Source organism: Callithrix jacchus, chromosome 1 (genome assembly GCF_049354715.1).
Source record: "Callithrix jacchus isolate 240 chromosome 1, calJac240_pri, whole genome shotgun sequence".
NCBI lineage: Eukaryota > Metazoa > Chordata > Mammalia > Primates > Cebidae > Callithrix > Callithrix jacchus.
Window position 1 is genome coordinate 202,339,105 of NC_133502.1, and position 20,362 is coordinate 202,359,466.

The 20,362-nt window shown below is 45.0% G+C and overlaps 1 protein-coding gene across 50 annotated transcripts in view; it reads left to right on the top strand.

The window, feature by feature from the left end:
* DEPDC5 (DEP domain containing 5, GATOR1 subcomplex subunit) overlaps positions 1 to 20,362 on the top strand; it is a 156,779-nt gene that overhangs the window by 113,296 nt on the left and 23,121 nt on the right. For 38 of the 50 annotated variants that reach the window (XM_078339077.1, XM_078339094.1, XM_078339108.1 and 35 more), the window contains 5 exons: positions 5,907 to 6,061; positions 9,468 to 9,545; positions 10,362 to 10,494; positions 12,583 to 12,691; positions 15,644 to 15,871. In XM_078339077.1, the coding sequence (XP_078195203.1) occupies positions 5,907 to 6,061; positions 9,468 to 9,545; positions 10,362 to 10,494; positions 12,583 to 12,691; positions 15,644 to 15,871 (703 nt within the window). Of the gene's footprint in view, positions 1 to 5,906; positions 6,062 to 9,467; positions 9,546 to 10,361; positions 10,495 to 12,512; positions 12,692 to 15,643; positions 15,872 to 16,406; positions 16,633 to 20,362 lie in introns of those variants that run through there. The other 12 variants (XR_013522751.1, XR_013522758.1, XR_013522746.1 and 9 more) reach the window with 3 other exon arrangements.

Consider the following 20,362-nt stretch of genomic DNA (forward strand, 5'->3'; position numbering starts at 1 on the left):
CTGTGTATATTATCTACAGGCCCCTGTGCACATTTTTTTGTTTGTTCCAACCTTTCTTCTAGTCCAGTACTATCTAACCGCACTTTCTGCAGTGATGGAAATGTTCTGTGGCAGTGCTGTCCAGCGTGGCAGGTAGCTATCGAGCATTTGAAATGTGGCTGTTATGACTGCAGAACCAAATTTTTAATTTTATTTTAAATAATTTAATTTAAATAGCCATATATAGCTAGTGCTAGCTACCATATTGCATGGCACAGCTCTAGACATTTAAAATGTATTGTTAAAATTAAAAAAATACTCAGACTATACTTCCACATGTTTCCTGCCCTTGTTTTCTCCTTACTGGATTTTCTCATGTATTTATTTTATTTTTTATTTTTTTTGGAGTGGGGGGAAGGAATTTTGCTCTTTTTGCCCAGGCTGGAGTACAATGGTGCAATCTTGGCTCACTGCAACCTCCACCTCCCGGGTTCAAGTGATTCTCCTGCCTCAGCTTCCCAAGTAGCTAGGGTTACCGTCGTGTGCCACCATACCCAGCTATTTCGTGTTTTTAGTAGAGATGGGGTTTTGCCATGTTGGCTATGCTGGTCTTGAACTCCTGACCTCAGGTTAGCTACCTGCCTTGGCCTCCCAATATGCTGGGATTACAGGCGTGAGCCACTTCACTCAGCTGTATTTTTTCTTATTGTGTGTCTATTAGTAGTGTCACCTTTTTTGGAACGATGTAAGATACAAAAATATGAGTAACACCTGGCGCAGCAGCCCACATGTGTAATCCCAGCACTTTGAGAGGTTGAGGTGGGAAGATGCCTGTTAGTCCAGGAGTTTGAAATCAGCCTGGGCAACACCTTGCCTTTACAAAAAATAAAAATAAAAAAATTAGCTGGGTGTCGTGCTGCATGCCTGCGGTCTCAGCTATTTGAGAGACTGAGGATGGAGGAGGTTGAGGCTGCAGTGAGCACAATTGTGCACTCCAGCCTGGGCAACAGAACAAGATCTGTCTCAAAAAAAAAATTTTTTTTAAAGAAAAAAAAATATATATATATATAAATCATTTGGAGTGAAGGGTTAGGATGGACACATAGAGGAAGGAGGCTGCCCCAGTGGTGAAATTTAGATCAAATGAGATAGCAAATTCAAAGTACCTGGTGTAAGGCTGTGCCAAGTGCTGTGGGAGATACGGGGATGAATTTTAAAAAAAACAACCCTTTAGGAATATTAATGCCCGTCTTCTCCTCACCCCTGAATGACAAGCTTCATGAGCGCAGAGAGGTTTTAATTTGGGATAATATTCTCCTTCCCTGATCTTAACCTCGGAGAACATCTGAGCTGTGGGTCTGCAAGTTATTTCCAAGCTTTCCCTCTGTGCAAGACATATGGGATTCTGTCATGGATCCCTTTGCAATGCGTCTCTCTGCCTGGCAGGAGCTGAGTGACTAGAAAGCCAGAGCCCACTTAGCCCATTTGTCTCCTGGTAAGACAAAGCAGAGTGTTGTCTCCAGGCACAGTGTAGAGCTGGGCTGGCAGATCCAGCAGTTTCCTTGTGGCCGATGATCCTCCAGCATGAGAAAGTGGGGCTGTGACAAGCCCAGGAGATGGAAGGTAGAAGACCCATGGGGGATGCCTGTGATGGGTGGTGCTAATCTCAGAGGCATCTCTAATAGGGCGCCCTCCTTCACTTTCTCCTGTAGCTTGGGAGTGCTGGGGAGTGGGGGGAAACTGGGGATTAGTGCTGCTGAGAGGTTTTTTGTTGTTGTTGTTTTTGTTTTTAATCAAACACCAGACTTGGATTTTGCCATTTTTTTTCAATTAATGTCATCTTTCTGTTGTAGGATCCAATCTAGGGTACCATATTGCCGGGCTTCCCAGTCTCTTCTAATCTGTGACTGTTTCTCACTCTTTCCTTATTATTATTATTATTATTATTATTATTATTATTATTATTATTTGAGATGGAGTCTTGCTCTGTCACCAGGCTGTAGTGCAGTGGCACGATCTCTGCTCACTGCAATCTCTGCTTCCTGGGTTCAAGCGATTATCCTGCCTCAGCCTCCCAAATAGCTGGGACTACAGGCATGCACTGCCACACCCAGCTAATTTTTGTATTTTTAGTATAGATCAGGTTTCACCACGTTGGCCAGGATGGTCTCAATCTCCTGAACTCTTGATCTGCCCACCTCAGCCTCCCAAAGTGCTGAGATTACAGTCATGAGCCACCACACCCAGCCCTGTCCTTATTTTTTTTAATGATCTTCACAGCCTTGAGGAGTCCTGGCCAGGTGTCCTGTAGCATGTCCCTAAATCTGGGTTTATCTGAGGTTTTTTTCATGGTTAGACTGGTGTTATGGGTATTCAAAAAGAATACCCCAGAGGGGAAGTGCCCTTCTCTTCACATCATACCAGGAGGTACCTGAGATCCACACAACATCACTAGTGACGATAACCTTCATCTCTTGGTTAATGTCATATTTGTTAGCCTTCTCCACAATGAAGTTACTATTTTTTCCCTTTTTATACTCCATTTTGGGAGGCAAGTCACTAAGTCTAGCCCACTAAAGCAGAGCCGGGGAGGTGGAGTATCTACATATGTTAAATGGAGTCCTTTTTTGGAGAAGGTTCTTAAGATTTTTAAGATGAAAGGCATTTCCCTCTGCTTGGCTCCACCAGGCATCTACATGAGACATCTGCCATTCTGTCCCTCCCACCTGCCATTTATCTTTGCTTACCATTGATCTTATTTCAAAAAGTTACTCATGGGGATCATGGAAGTACGTGCAATCCTAAAATAAAAACATGACTAGATGGGAGAAATTCAGGTAAAGGAAAAAAAATAAGACAGGACATAATATAAGGCCTTGTGTAGTAGATGGAATTTTATGCTGAATTCAGCTCTGAACCTCCTGGTAGCCAAAGAAAAGTGGTAAATGTCTGTTCCAAAACTCATAGTGGTTATAAAATAAACACAAATTGATTACTTGGGAGAAGTGTACCTTTTCCTGGTATTCAGATCTAAGCAAAATGCCTTTCTGTGCAGCCTCTGAAAAGACAGACATTGTGTGATGCATAGATAGAGCAGAGGTCAGGAAACTGTGGGGCATATCTGGTCCACCATCTGCTTTTGTAAATAAAGTTTTATTGGAATAGAGTACCCCGATTCATTTACATATTGCCTATGGCTGCTTTCTCACTTTCTTATGCAAAGTTGAGTAGTTTTGACAGAGACCATATGGCCCACAAAGCCTGAAATATTTACTATCTGATCTCTTGCAAAAAATGTTTCCTAATTCCATATCTAGAGCAAAACTCTTAGCCACCCCCACCCCCGCTCCCACCAAACTAGGACTGTAGGACTAATGTGCATTTTTGGTAATGTCCTTCAGGTTGGACCGGTAGAGCAATTCTCTGGGTATAGTACATGAGAAAACCCCACTACAGGGGCCCAGAAGGCAAGGCCTAAGAGCCACTCTTATGTGCATAAGAGCTGGGTCTTGTCCCCTTTAGTTAGCTTATTTGCATTTAAGTTTATGGCATGGTACCTGTTCCTAAACCTTACTGGTTAGAGGCAGGTGGTAATTGGTAATTGCAAGCTGCCTCTTGCTGCATTTCTCTGTGTGGTGATGGTGCCAGCAAAACCTGTGTGGTCCTTTTTTTTTTTTTTCTGAGATGGAGTCTTGCTCTGTCGCCCAGGCTGGAATATAATGGCGCAGTCTTGGCTCACTGCAACCTCTGCCTCCCAGGTTCAAGTGATGCTCTTGCCTCAGCCTCCTGAGTAGCTGGGACTACAGGCACGTGCCACCATGCCTGGCTAATTTTTGTATTTTTAGTAGAGATGGGGATTTCACCGTGTTAGCCAGGATGGTCTCGAACTCCTGACCTTGTGATCCGTCCACCTTGGCCTCCCAAAGTGCTGGGATTACAGGCATGAACCACCGTACCCAGCCCTTTTTTTTCCCCCCAAATCATTGAGCTTGCTATAGAACAGCAAAATAGTTCTATCAGAACCAGGAGCAACTGTACCATCCAAGGGACATTTGGTAATATCTGGTGACATTGGCAACATTTTTATTTGTCATATTTGGGGGTTGGAGCTGATAGGTGAAGTATTACTGGCATCAAATGGGTAGAAGCCAGGGATGCTTCTCAACATCCAACAATGCAAAGATCAGCCCCCCACAGCAAACACTTATCTGATCCCAGAGAGCAATAGTGCTGAGAAGCCTTGCTTTTTTATTTTATTTTATGTTTTGAGACAGGGTCCATCTCTTCACTAAAAAATAGCCAAGTGTTCCAGTTACTTGGAAGGCTGAGGCAGGAGGATTTCTTGAGCCCAAGAGTTTGAGTTTGCAGTGAGATGTGATGGCACTATTGCACTCCAGCCTGAGTGACAGAGGGCAACCCTGTCTCTGGGGAAAAAATAAATAAATACAGCACCATTACATGAGGCACAACTTGGCAGCTACCAGGAGAAGCTCATAGAGGTCCAGAGTAGAGAAGAAGATGGATCTGCTTGGGGCCTGGAGCAGAGTAAATCAGAAAGCAGTTTGCTAAGGCATCAGAGCTTAAAATGGTCCTTAAACACTGATGGGATTAGCTGGGTGTGGTGGCTTCTGTCTGTAATCCCAGCTACTCAGGAGGCTGAGGCAGGAGAATTGCTTAAACTCAGGAGGCAGAGGTTGCAGTGAGATCATACCACTGCACTCCAGCCTGGGTGGCTGAGCAAGATTCTGACTTAAAATAAAAAAACTCGCCGGGTGCGGTGGCTCACGCCTGTAATCCTAACACTTTGGGAGGCCAAGATGGGTGGATCACCTGAGGTCAGGAGTTCAAGACCAGCCTGGCCATCATGGAGAAACCCCATCTTTAATTAAAAAAAAAAATATATATATATATATATATAAACTCATGGGTTTTTAGTTACTAGTTGTGGAGAAGAGCACCCCAGGGTGATATGGGGCACATAGACAGGATTTATACACACAGGGTTTCATTTGATTAGAAACATAAACGTGGGTGAATGGTAGGCAGTGTGGTGAGATCTCAGGTCAGGCCAGTGTTGTGTAGGACCCTTAATTCCCTGTGATTTAGTTTTCAATGTGGTGGTTCATGGGGAGACTTGAAAGTTTTCAGAGTAACAGAATAACGGGATTGGAACTGTTCTTAACAGAAGATGCAAATGGAGCTGGCTCACAGGTAGCGTTTTTGACATAGAGGCTGCAATCAGGGGCCAGTTAGAGGAGTGTTTATAGCCCTCCTTGGCCAGAGGAAGTACAGGCATGATTTAGAGATGCATGTGAATCTGCAGAGGTAGGCCACAGGACTAGGCCTGTCTTTAGATGCAAAGCAGGAGAAGAGAGCTATCAGATGGCTCTGAAAGTTGAACCTGAGCAATTGAAAGGTAGAGGAAAGGAGATTTGGAGTGGGAAAGAGTGAGTCATGGTGGACAGAGGATGTGCATTGTGATATTCACCTGTTTGTCTCTAAGTGTGGTCTCTTTCATTCTTGCTGCCTTATAAGGAGTGATTCTGACTTCTCTACCTTTCCAATGGAGATTTTTCTTTAGTGTAAATCATATGGTTTGAGGCAGGTGCTGAAGCGATTTCTTTGGTCCCGGGGATTTACTGTGAAGAGTGGCCTCTCATCTGCTGTGGTTTGGAGGGTGGGAGTTCCCAGCTGCTCTGACAGAAGGGAGTGCACACAAGACTAGTCAGGGTCTCTAGACTCCTTTTAGCTCTTCCACCAGGGACCAAGAGGAAGTGGGAATGGGAGGAATGGAAAGGATTGCATTACTTTTTGCTTACTTATTTTTTGTGAATGCTTATTGAGTGAATAAGCCAGTACAGCTTATTTACCTTTCTTTCCTGTCCATTATTGTTGGATTCAAGTATTCATTTTTAAATCTCCTGCAGGTATCTGTGGACCAAACGGTCACTCCTGTGTTAGACAGCACCAGTTTGGGCATAAGCACAGGCCAATCTGTGGACAGAGGCAACAGCCAGACCTTTGGGAACTCCCAGAACATAGGAGAACAGGGCTACTCCTCCACAAACTCCAGTGACAGCAGGTGAGATTCAGAGTGGCCAAACTTGTGTTCCTGGGGAGTGGGGACAGTCTGACCTCAAAGGCTGCCGAGGCTGGGAGTCCAAAGCTCTGGGCCAAGTTCTGACTCTGCTATAAGTCACATGGGACCCTGGGCAAGTTAGTTCTTATCCACACCTGTATGAAGGGACTAATGATCTGTTTCCTGCCATCCTCACAGGATAGCTAAGAGGCTCCCACAGAGACGTAGGAAAGTGTCAAGCACCACACAGGAGTACAGGGTTTCTGGAAGGGGCCCCTGCCTAGTCTGTCTTGTTCACTGTGGTGCCTGTGGCACAATGCCTTGCACGTCATAGCATGCAGTCACTAAGGAAAAGGACAAACAGTGGGAGTCACTAATTGTGGCCAAACATGACTGTTTTTCTTCTATTCCTTAGTATCCAGAGGAAAAAGAAGTTGCCTATACTTCATTTGCTCAAGCAAGTGCACCAGCTTTTAATGCTGTTGTCAATTCTGAGAAGCCTTTTTACTTTCTTCCCAGCTGTGTTTGCTTTATAATAATTATGCTGGCTGGATACGGTGACTCACACCTGTAATCCCAGCACTTTGAGAGGCCAAGGCAGGCAGATCACAAGGTCAGGAGTTTGAGACCAGCCTGGCCAATATGGTGAAACCCCGTCACTACTAAAAATTAAAAAAAAAAAGCTGAGTGTGGTGGTGGGCACCTGTGTTCCCAGCTACTTGGGAGGCTGAGGCAGGAGAATCGCTTGAACCCAGGAGGCGGAGGTTGCAGTGAGCCAGGATTACACTACTGCACTCCAGCCTGGACGACAGAGCAACACTCCGTCTGGGAAAAAAATTATGCCCCAGTCTGTTCTTATTGTCTCACTATACTGTCTAAGCAGTCCCTGGCAAAATGATCTAAGAGACTTAACTTTTGTATCCTTGTCCCTAAGAGCAGGAAGTTCTCTGGGGCTGCTCACCTGCCTCTGTCACTTTGTTGGTTTAATCTGCGTCTCTTCTACTGCAGCCTATTCATTCTGGCCAGCAAAGGTGATGGTCATTTCAGAAGCAGGAACAGGTCTGGACTTCTCTGCTCCCTTCTTTTGCTCATGCCCATATCCCCATCAAGCCTACCTGGCTTTTTGGCTTTAGGCGTGGAGGAGATTGGAGAGGCTGCCCAATGCATAGAAAATGAGTCCATTTATCTGCTTCCTCATTGCTTACAAGGGTAGAACAGTAGGTTTTCTTCTGCTTTCAGAAGAAATGAGGGATCAGGGATGTTTAGGCTGGAAGTGAAAAAGACCAAAAAATGACATGGCAGGTAGAATCAGGACCAATGACTGAAAAATACAGAGAACAGATCTTATTTCGTGATAAAGAACTTACTAGCAATGGGTCTGCTGTTTGGCCGAGTTCTCTGCCATTGAAGATGTTCACATAGATAGGACAGCCTCTTGCCCAGACTCATGGTCTCAGCAGAGACCCAGACATGAGAAGGAAGTTTGTTTCAGGCTGGGTGCAGTGGCTCACACCTGTAATCCCAGCACTTTGGGAGGCTAAGGTGGGTGGATCACCTGAGATAAGGAGTTTGAGACCAGCCTGACCAACATGGAGAAACCCTGTCTCTACTAAAAACACAAAATTAACCAGTCCTGGTGGCACTTGCCTGTATTCCCAGCTATTTGGGAGGCTGAGGCAGGAGAATCACTTGAACCCGAGAGGTGGAGGTTGCAGTGAGCCGAGATCGCGCCATTGCACTCCAGCTATGTAGCTTTTCTATGGATGGGCAACAAGAGTGAAACTCCATCCAAAAAAAAAAAAAAGGAAGTTCATTTCAAAAGTCTTTGAAAGCTTTTTCAAACCCAGAAATTCTGAAATGCTTCAGTGATTTCTGGACCCCTGAATGGTCATGAAGAGGAGTAGTCTGGGACTGACGAAAGGGAGAAGTTCAAAGAACTTGAGGAGCTTATGGATTAGCCCCACAACTGGCCCTGTTTGGTATGTTGGGTGGCCACTCAGCTGCTGAATATTAAGCACTTTTTTATTTTTTTTGACACGGAGTCTTGTTCTGTCGCCCACGCTATAGTGCAGTAGCACAATCTCAGCTCACGGCATCCTCCGCCACCCGGGTTCAAGTGATTCCCCTGCCTCAGCCTCCTGAGCAGCTGGGACCAAAAGCATGTGCCACCCTGCCCAGCTAATTATTTTGTATTTTAGTAGAGATGGGGTTTCACCATGTTGGCCAGGATGGTCTTGATCTCCTGACCTTGTGATCCGCCGGCCTTAGCCTCCCAAAATGCTGGGATTACAGGTGTGAGCCACTGCGCCCAGCTACATTAAGCACGTATTAAGGAACCATCATACCTTTGAGCAAGAATGTGGGCAACAGGTGGTGTAAAGGGCTTTGGAGAGAGACTGACCTGGATTCAAATATCTGGATTCCAGATCCTGGTACTTCCTGGCTCTTTGATCTTCACCAGTTCCTTTAGTCAGTTTCAGAAAGGTGGTGTTAATTATTATTATTTTAGTATTGTTTACCACTTTTGGCTTCATGTGTGTTAGTCCTGTACATGTGCTCAGTATTGTATAGACATTCACCTCACATTAGCCCTCAAAGACAGGAATAGTATTAACCCCATTTTTCATAAGGAAACTGAGGCCAAGAAAAGCTACATAGCAGGTTAGTGACGGTACTGGGATTCTGTTCCCCATGCTCTTACGGTATTACCTAGCACTCTATGGTCAGAATTAAATGAAGCTACCTGCGAAAGGCCCTTGGGGCAAACCCAAAGCAGTCCGGGGGTTTCTTGTAAGTGGTTGGGCCTGAGGAATATTGTTAAAAGCAGAGATACTTACTAAGGATAAGTTTGGACACAAAAGTACTTTGAATTCTAAATGTGTACATTTTATTTTATTTATTTTTTTGAGACTGAGTCTCACTCTGTCACCCAGGCTGGAGTGAAGTGAATGGCGTGATCTCAGCTCACTGCAACCTTCACCTCCCAGTTTCAAGCAATTCTCCTGCCTCAGCCTCCTGAGTAGCTGGGACTACCTGCGTGCGTCACCATGCCTAGCTAATTTTGATATTTTTAGTAGAGACAGGATTTTACTATGTTGGCCAGTCTGGTCTTGAACTCCTGACCTCACGTGATCCACCCGCCTCAGCTTCCCAAAGTGCTGGGATTACAGGCATGAGCCACCACACCTGGACCTTTTAAAAAATATTTTTAAATGTGTATATTTTAAAATAGCGACCCCCGCCATGAGATATCCTTCTGATATAGCCATCCCAAATTTACTGAAATACCTTTAGTGTCAACATTGTCCTGGTTTCTGGCTGCATAAGAAGTAGAGATTGTTCCTAATATTCATGCTCTTGACTGTATATATGCCCTCGTGCTTTGCTGACCTGACACCTTGTGTTATAGCTCTCAGCAGCTGGTGGCAAGCTCCTTGACCTCATCCTCCACCCTGACAGAGATCCTGGAAGCCATGAAGCACCCCTCGTAAGTGGCTCATCACAGATATGAGAGTAGGGTTAGAAGGCTCCCAAAAGCCTGTGCCATAGCAATACTTAGGCGGTGTGGTTTGGTGGATTCATACATGACTCTACTTCTCACCAGTTTTGAGACCTTGGGCAAGTTACTTGACCTCTCTGAGCTTCTGTTTCCTTGTTTGTAAGTTGGGATTTTTTTTTTTTTTTTCCCTGAGACGGAATCTCACTCTGTTGCCCAGGCTGGGGTGCAGTGGTGCAATCTTGGCTCACTGTAGCTTTCACCTCCCAGGTTCAAGCGATTCTCCTGTCTCAGCTTCCTGAGTAGCTGGGATTACAGGTGTGCACCACCACACCTGGCTAATTTTTGTATTTTTAGTAGAGATGGGGATTCACCATATTGACCAGGCTGGTCTCAAACTCCTGACCTTGTGATCCACCCACCTGGGCTCTCAAAGTGCTAGGATTATAGGTGGGAGCCACTGTGCCCAGCCAAGATGGGATTTTTTTAAAAAGTAGTTAAGCCACAGGGTTGATATAAAGATTAAATAAAATAATTATGTGAGGTACCTAGTGTTATGCCTGACAAGTATAGGTATTCTCTGAATGTCAGTTCCCATCTTTTCCCTCTACCCCTTCTCTTTTGCCCCCTGTAATGATTTCTTTTGTCCTCTCATGAGTATTTATCTGGGTCTAGGAATAGCTTAGGGACATTGCTTTATGGTATTAAATTCTCTAGTGGAAGTCCCTTTTTTTTCATCTTTCCTTCCACTTGTTGCCATGGGACACACATATCCCCCCTGCTCCCGCTTACTGTGTTGAAACCCAGGACGGGAGTCCAGCTGCTCTCTGAACAGAAGGGCCTCTCACCTTACTGCTTCATCAGCGCGGAAGTGGTGCACTGGCTGGTGAACCACGTGGAGGGGATCCAGACGCAAGCCATGGCCATCGACATCATGCAGGTGAGAGAGCAAGGACCTGTCTGCTCAGGTCCTGAAAAACCAGGGCCTTAGAAGCTATCACCCTTTCCAGTAATGAGATCTGCAGGTTGGGTTTAGGGTCTGTTTTTAATAAGTGTGAGGCCTGTCTGGAATGATGAAAGAACGAGTGTTGCTTTGAAATACACTGTATCTTGACTTAAAAACTGGGCAGAATTTGTTGTCTGAACTGAAATGTTCTGGACAGAATTTGTGTACTTGTAAGCCTTAGAAAAATCTCTATGATTTTTGGGGGAATGCCCTCCCTCTGACCTCAAGCGCCCCCCCCCCCCCCCCCCCCCCCCCCCGCCTCATTTCCCCTGGTCAATGCATGCTTATTTAAATCTCAATGCTGGATTCAAGGCTATGCCCTGGGGGCCTTTTGTCACCTGTACTTACTCTGTCAGCGCTCTTAGCACAACATAATGAAGATCTGTCTCTCATTTGTCTCCTGCCTCAACCAGCTCCTTGAGGGCGGGATCACCTCTTATTTTCCATTTCTGTATCACCAGTGCTAGGCATGTTGCTTGGCACCTGTTAGGCACTTCAGCCACGCTTGCTGGATTTAATTACACTGCTCAGAATTGGAACTCTGGAATATGGGAATTTGACAGAACTGGAACAACAAGGAAATGGAAAAGGCCAGTTGCCTGAGCCAGTTCATGCCATCCTGTCTATACAGAGACCCCCCCCCACTGGAAGTCAGTACTCTTTCCTCACCAGCTGGGTTGTCATCATGGAAATGTTAAAATCAATAACTGATTTGAATAAGCATGTGATTCTCAGTTCTCTCTTTGAGGGTCTTGATGTGCTATTTTGTATAGCCTTTTCCTTATACACTCTCATCTCCCTGAGAATTCGATTTCCTTGTTCAAATAATGAAATGCTACTACAGCAGTTAAAATGAATGAGCTGAAGGTGCATGTATCAACATGGATAAATGTCAGAAACATGATGTGAACTTGAAAACCAACTTACAAAATGATATAATATTATGCCCTTTATTTGAAAATTTAAAATCCCACGAGAATACCTTATATTCTCTATTATACATGTTTATATAATAAAATTATTTAAGATTAATATTACACTAGGGGCCAGGCACAGTGGCTCACGCCTGTAATCCCAGCACTTTGGGAGGCTATGGTGGGCAGATCACAAGGTCAAGAGATCGAGACCATCCTGGCCAACATGGTGAAATCCCATCTCTACTAAAAAAAAAAAAAAAATTAGCCAGGCATGGTGGTGCATGCCTGTAGTCCCAGCTACTCAGGAGGCTGAGGTAGGAGAATTGCTTGAAACCAGAAAACAGAAGTTGCAGTGAGCCGGGATCTTGCCACTGCACTCCAACCTGGTGATAGAGCAAGACTCCATCTCAAAAAAATAACAATAATAATATTACACTAACCCTAAATTTCTGGGGAGAGAGGAAGAGTAATGGGAGTGGGAGAGTCTATGGAGTTTTTTTTAATAAAAATATCTGAAATCATTATAGTGAAATGTCAAATTTGTGAAAGCAGTATAGTGATATATATGGATTTCTTTTTTTTTTTTTTTTTTTTTTTTTGAGATAGAGTCTCACTTTGTCACCCAGGCTGGAGTGCAGTGGTGCTAATCTCAGCTCATTGCAACCTCCACCTCCTGGGTTCAAGTGATTCTCCTGCCTCAGCCGCCCAAGTAGCTGGGATTACAGATGCGTACCACCATGCCGGCTAATATCTGTATTTTTGGTAGAGATGGGATTTCACCGTGTTGGCGAGGCTGGTCTCGAACTCCTGGCCTCAAGTGATCCACCCTGCTCAGCCTCCCAAAATGCTGGGGTTACAGTCTTGAGCCACTGCTCCCAGCCATCTGAATTTCTTTATTCCTTTCTGCATGTTTGAAATATTTGATGATGATACAAGTTTACATTTTAAAATATAATTTATATCAACTACAACATGTCTAATATGGGGGTGGAAGGTAGAGTCTCCTCAGTGCTCCTGTCACTCCCTTGTCTCCAGAGCATGACTGAGGGCTGCCCCTTCAAGATGCCCCTCCGCAGGAATTTCAGAGTTTCAATATCTCTCCTAGAAAATGCTGGAAGAGCAGCTCATCACACACGCATCTGGCGAAGCCTGGCGGACCTTCATCTACGGCTTCTATTTCTACAAGATAGTAACGGACAAAGAGCCCGACCGAGGTCAGAGCCCAGGCGAATGCGGTTGCCCACAGGGGCCAGTGTTTTTCCTGGTGACTTGCTCTTTCACATGATGATGCTTCCTGAGCTGCATGTGTGACTTTGTATTCTAAGTTGACAGATCTGTCAACTTCCTTGAGCCTTTGTACTTAATTTAAGCATAGCCAGAGTGACAAAGGTTTCTTAAGTTACAGTGTGTTCTTGGTGAGAACAGTGTGGGTGAAAGGTAGAGCTAGAAGAGGCCAAGGGACCTGGTGTGAGGAAATTCCCACACATCATTTTTTGGTAGCTATTTTTAATTAGAGCACTCCACCCCCTTGGCCACCCGGCCCAGGTGATTCTGATTATAATATCATGGGCTCCACTCTGATTTATAGCACTTTTTACTTGCTGGATCTCTAGTCCAGACTCCATTTCTTCCATCAGAAAGACCATCAAGTCTTAGCAAGTTTTCCAAGTTATATTTTAATTATCTGTGGGTTTTTTTGCTTTTGTTTGTTTTTTTAAATAATGAGAGAAAGTAATTCCCCAGAGGGAAAACTTTTTTTAGCATGGTCAGAGCTGGCTTGTATAACTGGAGGCATCTAGGATTCAGATCAGCATCTCGTAGGGCATGGTGGCTCATGCCTGTAATCCCAGAATTTTGGAAGGCCGAGGTGGGCAGATCACTTGAGGTTAAGAGTTCAAGACCAGCCTGGCCAACACTGTGAAAGCCTGTCTCTGCTAAAAATACAAAATTAGCTGGGTGTAGTGGTTCACACATGTAATTCCAGCTACCTGGGAGACTTAGCCAAGAGAATCGCTTGAAACCAGGAGGCAGAGGTTACAGTGAACCGAGATTGTGCCACTGTACTGCAGCCTGGGCAACAGAGTGAATTTCCATCTCAAAAACAACAGCAACAACAGCAGCAAAATAGACCAGCTGGATACGGTGGCTCACACCTATAATCCCAGCACTTTGGGAGGCTGAGGCAGGTGGATTACGGAGTCAGGAGTTCAAGACTAGCCTGGCAAAGATGGTGAAACTCCGTCTCTACTAAAACTTCGCCAGGTGTGGTGGTGGGCACCTATAATCCCAGCTACTCAGGAGGCTGAGGCAGGAGAATCGTGTGAACCTTGGAGGCAGAGGTTGCAGTGAGCCAAGATTAAGCCACTGTACTCTAGCCTGGGTGACAGAGCAAGACTCCATCTCAAAAAAAAAGAAACAGCAAACCATTTCCAGTACACCTTATAGCACAAAGAGACCTCTGGAAGTGACTCCTATCCTACAGAAAAAATGGCTTCTCGGCCTCTGGGTTTAAAGAATCACACATGAGATGAAGCAGCTAGTGCCATTCTCCACACTGTCTTATCTAAGAATATGGCAGAAGTGAACCTGTGTGGGATTTTTTACCTTGTAGTCACTAGTATATCCATTGACACTTTTCCCTTTAAATTCTAAATTTGACCAGTAAATATCTGTCTTGCCTTCAAGTTGAAAACATACTAGGTTACTGTTATATATTCTGAAATTCGAGGTATGAAACTGATCATAGGCCGGGCGTGGTGGCTCACGCCTATAATCCCAGCACTTTGGGAGGCCGAGGCGGGTCGATCATAAGGTCAATAGATCGAGACCATCCGGGTCAACAAGGTGAAACCCCGTCTCTACTAAAAATACAAAAATTAGCTGGGCATGGTGGTGCGCGCCTGTAGTCCCAGCTACTCGGGAGGCTGAGGCAGGAGAATTACATGAACCCAGGAGACAGAGGTTGCGGTGAGCCAAGATTGTGCCATTGCACTCCAGTCTGGGTAACAACAGCAAAACTCCGTCTCAAAAAAAAAAAAGAAAGAAACTGATCATAAGGTCAAGTGTAGTAGTGGCCGATGCCTATAATTTCATCGCCTTGGAAGCCTGAGACATGAGGACCTCTTCAGGCCAAGAGTTTAAGATCAGCTTGGTCAAGCAATATAGCAAAACCCCATCTCTACAGAAAAAAAATTGGCTGGATATGGGTGTATACACTTGTCATCACCACTACTTAGGAAGCTGAAATGGGAGGATTGCTTGAGACCAGGAGGTTGAGGTTATAGTGAGTCATGATTGCACCACTGCACTGAAGACTTGGCAAAGTGGTGCAGACCTTGTCTCTAAAAGAAAAATAGAAATAAACTGAGTATAAAGTATTTTTTAAGGATGGGCACAGCAACACACACCTGTAATCCCAGCACTTTGGGAGGCCAAGGCAGGTAGATCACCTGAAGTCAAAAGTTCAAGACCAGCCTGGCCAACATGGTAAAACCCTGTCTACTAAAAATACAAAAGTTAGCCAGACGTGGTGGCCCATGTCTGTAATCCCAGCTACTTGGGAGGCTGAGACAGAGTCGGTTGAACCCAGGAGGCAGAGGTTGCAGTGAGCTGAGATCATGCCCTTGCACTCCAGCCTAGGTGACAGAATGAGACTCCATCTCAAATAAAATAAAATAAATATAAATATATATACACACACACACACACAGAAATATATATATTTTTTTTAATTGAAGTGAATTTCACATGATATAAAATTAACCATTTAAAAATGAACAGTTTTCTGGTCACTGCTCCTGTCAAAAGAAAAAATAAAAATAAAAAAATAAAAATGAACAGTTGAGGGCATTTAGTACATCCACAGTGTTGTACAACTGTCACATCCATCTAGTTCCTGACTATTTTCATCACTGAAATGAAACCCCATCTTCTTTAGCAATCACCTTTCAACAACTCCTCCCACCCCCAGCAATCACTAATCTGCTTTCTGTCTCAAAGATTTCCCTGTTTGGTACATTTCATATAAATGGAACCATACACTATGTGTCCTTTTGTGTCTGGCTTCTTTTACTTAGCCTGTTTTTAAGGTTTATCAGGTTTTAGCATGCATGATTACGAAAATAAGCATTTGTGTTGAGTACTCCTCTCCCCTCCTCTTTTCTCAGTGGCCATGCAGCAGCCGGCCACCACCTGGCACACAGCAGGAGTGGATGACTTCGCCAGCTTCCAGCGCAAGTGGTTTGAGGTGGCCTTTGTGGCAGAAGAGCTCGTGCACTCTGAGATTCCTGCCTTTCTCCTGCCCTGGCTGCCCAGCCGGCCAGCCTCTTATGCAAGTAGGCACAGCTCCTTTAGCCGAAGTTTTGGAGGACGGAGCCAGGCAGCTGCACTTTTAGGTACATGCTTGACCCAGACAAGGTCTGGGGGTATGCCAGTGGGTGGCTGCAGGAAGGTGGTGGCCAACCGAGGGAACGATGCCACATGAACCAGGATTAGAGTGGCTGAGGCTGTCACACCAGCCACTGTGTCTGTCGGCACTGTTGGCTCCCGTGCTGACTTCCACTGGCTGCGTGGCTTTATGATTGTCCCAACCAACAGACAGTATTTAGCACCTCTCAAATCAGAATATAGTGCCAGACCTTCTCGGGGAGCAGAAAAGAAATATGTGGCCAATTTTCCCCAGAGTTCCATAGGATATAGAAGATGTGAGATAGTGAGAGATAGTGCTCACTGCACCAGCTAGTTCCTGCCAGAGGCCTTCCCTACAATCATAGCATCCTACGAACTCAGAAGAGGAAGGAACCTAAAAGGCCATCCATTCCAAACACTCATGCAGAGCAAGAGTCTCTCCTCTTCCTTTCCTCCCCAAATGTCCTTCCATATTGAAGGATGTAAATTGAAACACTTCCCTCCTTTCCTCCATTCCTGTAGCTATAAGATGGGGTGAACACCTGCTTACTGAAGAGTTGATGACCTCTGATAGGAAATGGTGAACTCTGCCCTAGAGGACCTGACTGATGAGTTGAAATGTGAACATCTTTAGAAAATACCTGCTCTGGGCAAGGACCATGGGATTTATCTCATGGGCAAGTTGGAGGATCCCAAAATTATCTGAAAGGAAGAAAGCAAATAGAACATAAACCAAACTCAAGGGAAATTCCGTGTTCTGCTTTGTTTGCCTGTAAAAACCCAGCTAATTGGAATCCTTTCCTTGCTGGTAAAAGGAGATGTTAATGGTTATCAAAGTTTCTAGATCCACGCTGGGTGCAGTGGCCCATGCCTATAATCCCAGCACTTTGGGAGGCCAAGGTTGGTGGATCACTTGAGGTCAGGAGTTCAAGACCAGTCTGACCAACATGGTGGAACCCTGTCTATTAAAAATACCAAACTAGGCTGGGCTCGGTGGCTCATGCCTATAATCCCAGCACTTTGGGAGGCCAAGACAGGTCGATCACCTGAGATCAGAAGTTCGATACCAACCTGACCAACATGATGAAACCCTATCTCTACTAAAAATACAAAAAATTGGCTGGGTGTGGTGGCGGATGCCTATAATCCAAGCTACTCGGGAGGCTGAGGCAGGAGAACTGCTTGAACCTGGGAGGCAGAGGTTGCAGTGAGCCGAGATCATGCCATTGCACTCCAGCCTGGGCAACAAGAGTGAAACTCCATCTCAAAAATAAATAACTAATTAATAAATAAATACAAATACAAAATTAGCCAGGCATGGTGGCACATGCCTGTAATCCCAGCACTTTGGGAGGCCAAGGTGGGTAGATCACTTTAGGTCAGGAGCTTGAGACCAGCCTGACCAACATGGAGAAACCCCATCTCTACTAAAAATACAAAATTAGCCGGGAATGGTGGTGCATGCCTATAATCCCAGCTACTTGGGAGGCAGTGTAGCAGGAGACTCACTTGAACCCAGGAGGTGGAGGTTGCAATGAGCTGAGATCGCACCATTGCAGTCCAGCTTAGGGGACAAAGCAAGACTTATCTCAAAAGAAAGTTTCCAGATCCTGAGATGTACTTGGATCTGGGTGTGGCTCACTCCAGCAATGTCCAGTGCTGTATGTGAGAATTGATCACCTGAATTCAGGCGTCTGAGACCAGTGGGGTGGGGAGGATAGGGCAGAACCTTGAAAAGAACAGCTCCTCCTCCATTCCCTCAGGCAGTCATGACTTGCCCTTCTCCCTTCTGTGCATATCTAACTGTCTACCTCCCTGATGCTTTTTGGGGTTAAAGAAGCCATATCCTCCTTCTTATCCTGGGGAGCTCACCTCCAGCAACCTAACTACCTAGAGCAATACCAGGGCTTGAGACCTAAGGCCTTTGAATAGCAAGCAGCAACCTTGTGATTTTATCCTGGAAGGGCCTATTCGAAATAGCAGAAAAGGCCAGGTGTGATGGCTCATGCCTGTAATCCCAGCACTTTGGGAGGCTGAGGTGGGAGGATCACTTGAGGTCAGGAGTTCAAGACCAGCCTGGCCAACATGATGAAACCTCATCTCTACTAAAAATATAAAAATTAGCCAGGTATCGTGGCGGGTGCCTGCAATCCCAGCTACTCAGGAAGCTGAGGCAGGAGAATTGCTTGAATTCAAGAAGCACAGGTTGTAGTGAGCTGAGATGGTGCCACTGAGCTCCAGCCTGGGTGACACAGTGAGACTCCATCTCAAAAAAAAAAAGTAGGCCAGGCGTGGTGGCTTACGCCTATAATCCCAGCACTTTGGGAGACTGAGGTAGGCAGATCACCTGAATTCAGGAGTCCGAGACCAGCGTGACCAACATGGAGAAACCCCATCTCTACTAAAACCAAAAAAAAATACAAAAAATTAGCCAGGCCATTCCATTTTGCCTATTGAATTTAAAAAAAAAAAAAAACAACAGCAACAACAAAAAAAACCTTGTTAAAATATTAGCCCAGCGTGGTGGTACGTGCCTGTAATCTCAGCTACTTGGGAGGCTGAGGCAGGAGAATCACTTGAACCCGGGAGGTGGAGGGTGCGGTGAGCCCTGATCACGCCATTACACTCCAGCCTCGAGTGGGGAAAACCTGTTACAAATATAACAAGCACAAGAACTTGGTAAGTACAGTGTTAGTCATTCACTTACAGTACTAGATTGCATATGAGAAGCTTCTCAAGAAACAGCTTTACACCATTTTTCTCACAAAATCAAGTTTATCTTTCGTAGCCAAGTTTTAAAGTCTACTTTGTCCTCATAGAAAAACCAAGAATTTTCATCTCTGCAGAACAAGGAACTAAGCCTGAAAGCTAGGTGCTTTCAGATACGTACCAAAAAGAGAGTTAAAAAGTCAACTTCCCACTCCCTTCGAGGTTACTTTCTGAGAAAAAGACACAGTGCATTACATTAAGCAAATATTTGATCAGGCATGGCAATAATTTATTTATGTGAAAACTGAAGAAGCAAAGAGGTTTCTTCCTTTCAAAAAATAAATTTCAAATAAATGCCACAAATCCAAGTGACACCTTGTAATGAGAGGCCCTTGGACCAGCACATAGAATGTATTTACGCCACTGATTTCTTGCAAGTGTGTTTACAGATTTCTCATTAACACCCCAGATTAGAGGCAGAGAATTGGGGGCAGCTAATGGCAGCAAGTGTACTAACAAATTTTAGCAAAATGTTTTGCAAAATAAATCTGTTAAATTTTGGTCTTTTAAGATGGGAAGTTACTGTCATTTGTTCATTCTTTTTTTTTTTTTTGAGATGGAGTCTCATTCTGTCGCCAAGGCTGGAGTGCAGTGGTGCAATCTTGGCTCACTGCAACCTCTGCCTCCCAGGTTCAAGCAATTCTCTACCTCAGCCTCCGGAGTAGCTGGGATTACAGGTGTCCGCCATCATGCCTGGCCAATTTTTTTTTTTGTATTTTTAGTAGAGATGGGTTTCACCATGTTGGCCAGGCTGGTCTTGAACTCCTGACTTTGTGATCCACCTGCCTCAGCCTCCCAAAGTGCTGGGATTACAGGTGGGAGCCATCACGCCTAGTTTGTTCTTCCTTTACTTGAAAGTGTTCAACAAAAGAAATTATTGAAATGTGAATCTTCTCCAGTAGATCATATAAAACCCTAGAGCAGGGTTTCTCAACTTTGGCACTACTGACATTTTGTGCCAGATCATTCTTGTGGGGAAGTGTTCAGTGCACTGGAGGATGTTGAGCAGCATCCCTGGCTTCTACTCATTAGCACCCCCAGACCCACCCAGTATGATAAAATTTCTCCTGACATTGCCGTATGTTCCCTGGAGGTTTGTAAAATTGCCCCAGTTGAGAACTGGTGTCCTAGGGGGAATTGAAGAATTCCAATCAGAAGCAAAGATTAGAGCAAAACCTGAGAGACTATGAAGCCCATCAGTAACTTTCCTAAGCAGGTGTCAAGTTGATGTGTGATAAGGTCATGCTTTCAGAGCTTTGGGGTAGACTGGATGGTTAGAGCTGGAGCCGAGATGTTAGAAGGAAACACTTCTCCGCTCTGCTCTGGCCCATGGGCTCCTCTTGTGCTTTCAGTGGTGCCAGTGATGGTTGCTTCAGTCCTGCCTGCTGTGGTGTGGTGGTAATGACATTAATGCCATGACTTGTAGAAAATGTATGTGTCAGGCCCTGTACAGAGCAGAAAATCATCGCATTAATCTTTACTTTTGTCTCCTGATGGGTACTACAATTTATGCTTTAAAGTTTAGGAAACTGAGGCTGAGAGAGGTGAAGTGATTTGCTCAAGGCTCTGCAGCTGCTAAGTGCTAAAGCTGGAATATATTCTCAGGACTGCCTGGCCCTGAATTCTGAGCTCCAAGCATACTACATTTCAGCCCAAGGAGACAAAAGTCAAAGCCTCTCAGGACTTTGGATGATTTGTACAGGATCCTA